General features: G+C 39.6%; 1 protein-coding gene across 1 annotated transcript in view; it reads left to right on the plus strand.

Moving 5' to 3' along the window:
- Positions 1-131: 131 nt before the first annotated feature.
- The window catches only part of LOC106530804 (toll-like receptor 4), a 7,862-nt gene continuing 5,876 nt past the window's right edge, over positions 132-2,117 (plus strand). The window contains exons 1-2 of the mRNA XM_014026512.1: positions 132-395; positions 885-2,115. Of these exons, the coding sequence (XP_013881966.1) occupies positions 132-395; positions 885-2,115 (1,495 nt within the window). The remainder of the gene's footprint in view (positions 396-884; positions 2,116-2,117) is intronic.

Below are 2,117 nucleotides of genomic sequence, written 5' to 3' on the forward strand. Positions count from 1 at the left end.
TTGCTGATGTTTCTTTGAATTGTGCAAACAGGAAACTTGTGATGGTTCCTGATGACCTCCCAAGAGATGCTGTTTCACTACAAATTTACAACAATGCAGTTCCAAAAGTTAACAAAAAGGATTTTCGTGGCATGTCAAAGCTTAGAGATCTGGATTTGAGTTTCAATTGTATTGCTTTTGTGGACAATGGAGCCTTCACTGATTTGGTTTCATTAAAAACGCTTTTATTGTCAGAAAACAACCTCACCTCCTTGTCTGGCGACATGTTTCAGGGTCTGTCCAACCTTACCATGCTGGATCTAAATGAAAACAAGATTAAGGTCATTCAGCCCTCAGCCCTTCAGTTTCTGATCAGCCTACAAATTCTAAATTTAGGAAATAATATGCTCGGAAAAGTTACTGACATCCAACCCATCCTACAGCTGCCACAAATACAGAGGCTTAATCTATTTTACAATCAATTTTATTCCTTCGAGACCAAAGATCTTCTGCCTAATCCTTCCAGTCTTAAAGAGTTGACTGTTTCTGGTCCTACCCTGAACCGGTTCAGCATCACTACACCAATATTTCCTTCCCTCAAGACATTAGACTTTTCCCAAACTAGATATCATACAACCATAACATGGGACATACCTGACAGGACCTTACTGAGGAACATCACACATCTGTATCTTTATCAAGCCGTGTTGTCATTTGAAGGGATTCAAACAGTCCTGCGGAGTCTCGACTCACTGATACATCTTAGGCTGAATTACATGGAAAATTGGATTAAGAGGGGATTGCTGTCTACAGTTTGTAACATACCAACTCTAAGGAAGCTGGACTTATTTTATAACCATTTTACCAATTTGACTGTGAATCTTACACATTGTTCTGAGTTGAAGGAACTTAATCTTGAAGAAACGTACATACATGAGCTGCCCAAAGGTTCATTACAACGGATGACAAAACTAAACTCCCTGAATGTGAATAGCAACTGTCTGACCAAAGTTCCACCTGACATAAGGAGCCTCACCTTCCTTCATTTCTTGACTATGAAAAACAATCTTATCTCTGAGATGACCTGTGAGGATTTTGTCAACACAACACAGCTTACAGAGCTTCACCTGAGCAGTAACCRTATTCTCAAACTGGAAAAGTGTGTGCTTGAAAGCCTTACCAAACTAAAGCTTTTAGATCTGAGTAACAATCTAATGCTGACATTCGGAGACACCTTCAAAGTTACACTTCAGAGGTTAGAAGTTTTAGATTTAGGGCACAACTCCATAGTGATTCTAAAAAAAGGGGATTTTAGAGGCTTGCGGTCCCTGAAGCAATTAAATGTTGCATCGAATTTTATTGGAAGGGTGATGAAAAAAACATTTCGAGGACTAAACAACTTGGAAGATCTGAGCGTATCCCTTCCACTCGAATATGAACCTGACTTCAGTGAAATAAAGCACTTACAAAATCTTACAATCTACCTAAATACTGATGGCACTCACAAAAACCCTCAGTTAAACAGTTATGAAGCCTACACCAACTTGAAATATTTGAAAAAATTCACAGTAGTTTGCAGTGGACATCACTTTGGGTTCCCTCTGGATGTACCAATGGAAATGCTTCAAGCTATGAAAAAACTGGAAAATTTTAAAGCTGTGAATGTTTATGTTAATGCTCCAGATGTTTATACATTTATGTTCAACTCCCAGCTCAAGAGTCTGACATTAGCCAGCACTGATTTATCYGATTTGAAACCTGAGCTGTTTCTAACCATCCCAGGCCTGCAGATTCTTGATCTTTCAGGGTCTTACCTCAAGTCTTTGGATTTTCTTGTGCAGGCCAATCTTTCTGCTCTCAGATATCTGAAACTGACTGATAACGAGATCAACGTGATTAATGAGACCGTCTTTGATTCTCTCCCATCTCTAACATACCTGGAACTGAGCATTAACCCATTCACCTGTGACTGCTCCAATGCAGGTTTTATCCAGTGGGTGTTGAATAACAAGCAAACACAGGTGGTAAACGCACATCAATATGAATGTTCCTTTCCTGTGGACAAACAAGGAACCTTGTTACTAGACTTTGATATCAGGCCCTGTTGGAACGATGGCAGCTTCTACTACTTCCTCTGC

The sequence above is a fragment of the Austrofundulus limnaeus genome, unplaced genomic scaffold (assembly GCF_001266775.1).
Source record: "Austrofundulus limnaeus strain Quisiro unplaced genomic scaffold, Austrofundulus_limnaeus-1.0 Scaffold561, whole genome shotgun sequence".
NCBI classification, from domain to species: Eukaryota; Metazoa; Chordata; class Actinopteri; order Cyprinodontiformes; family Rivulidae; genus Austrofundulus; species Austrofundulus limnaeus.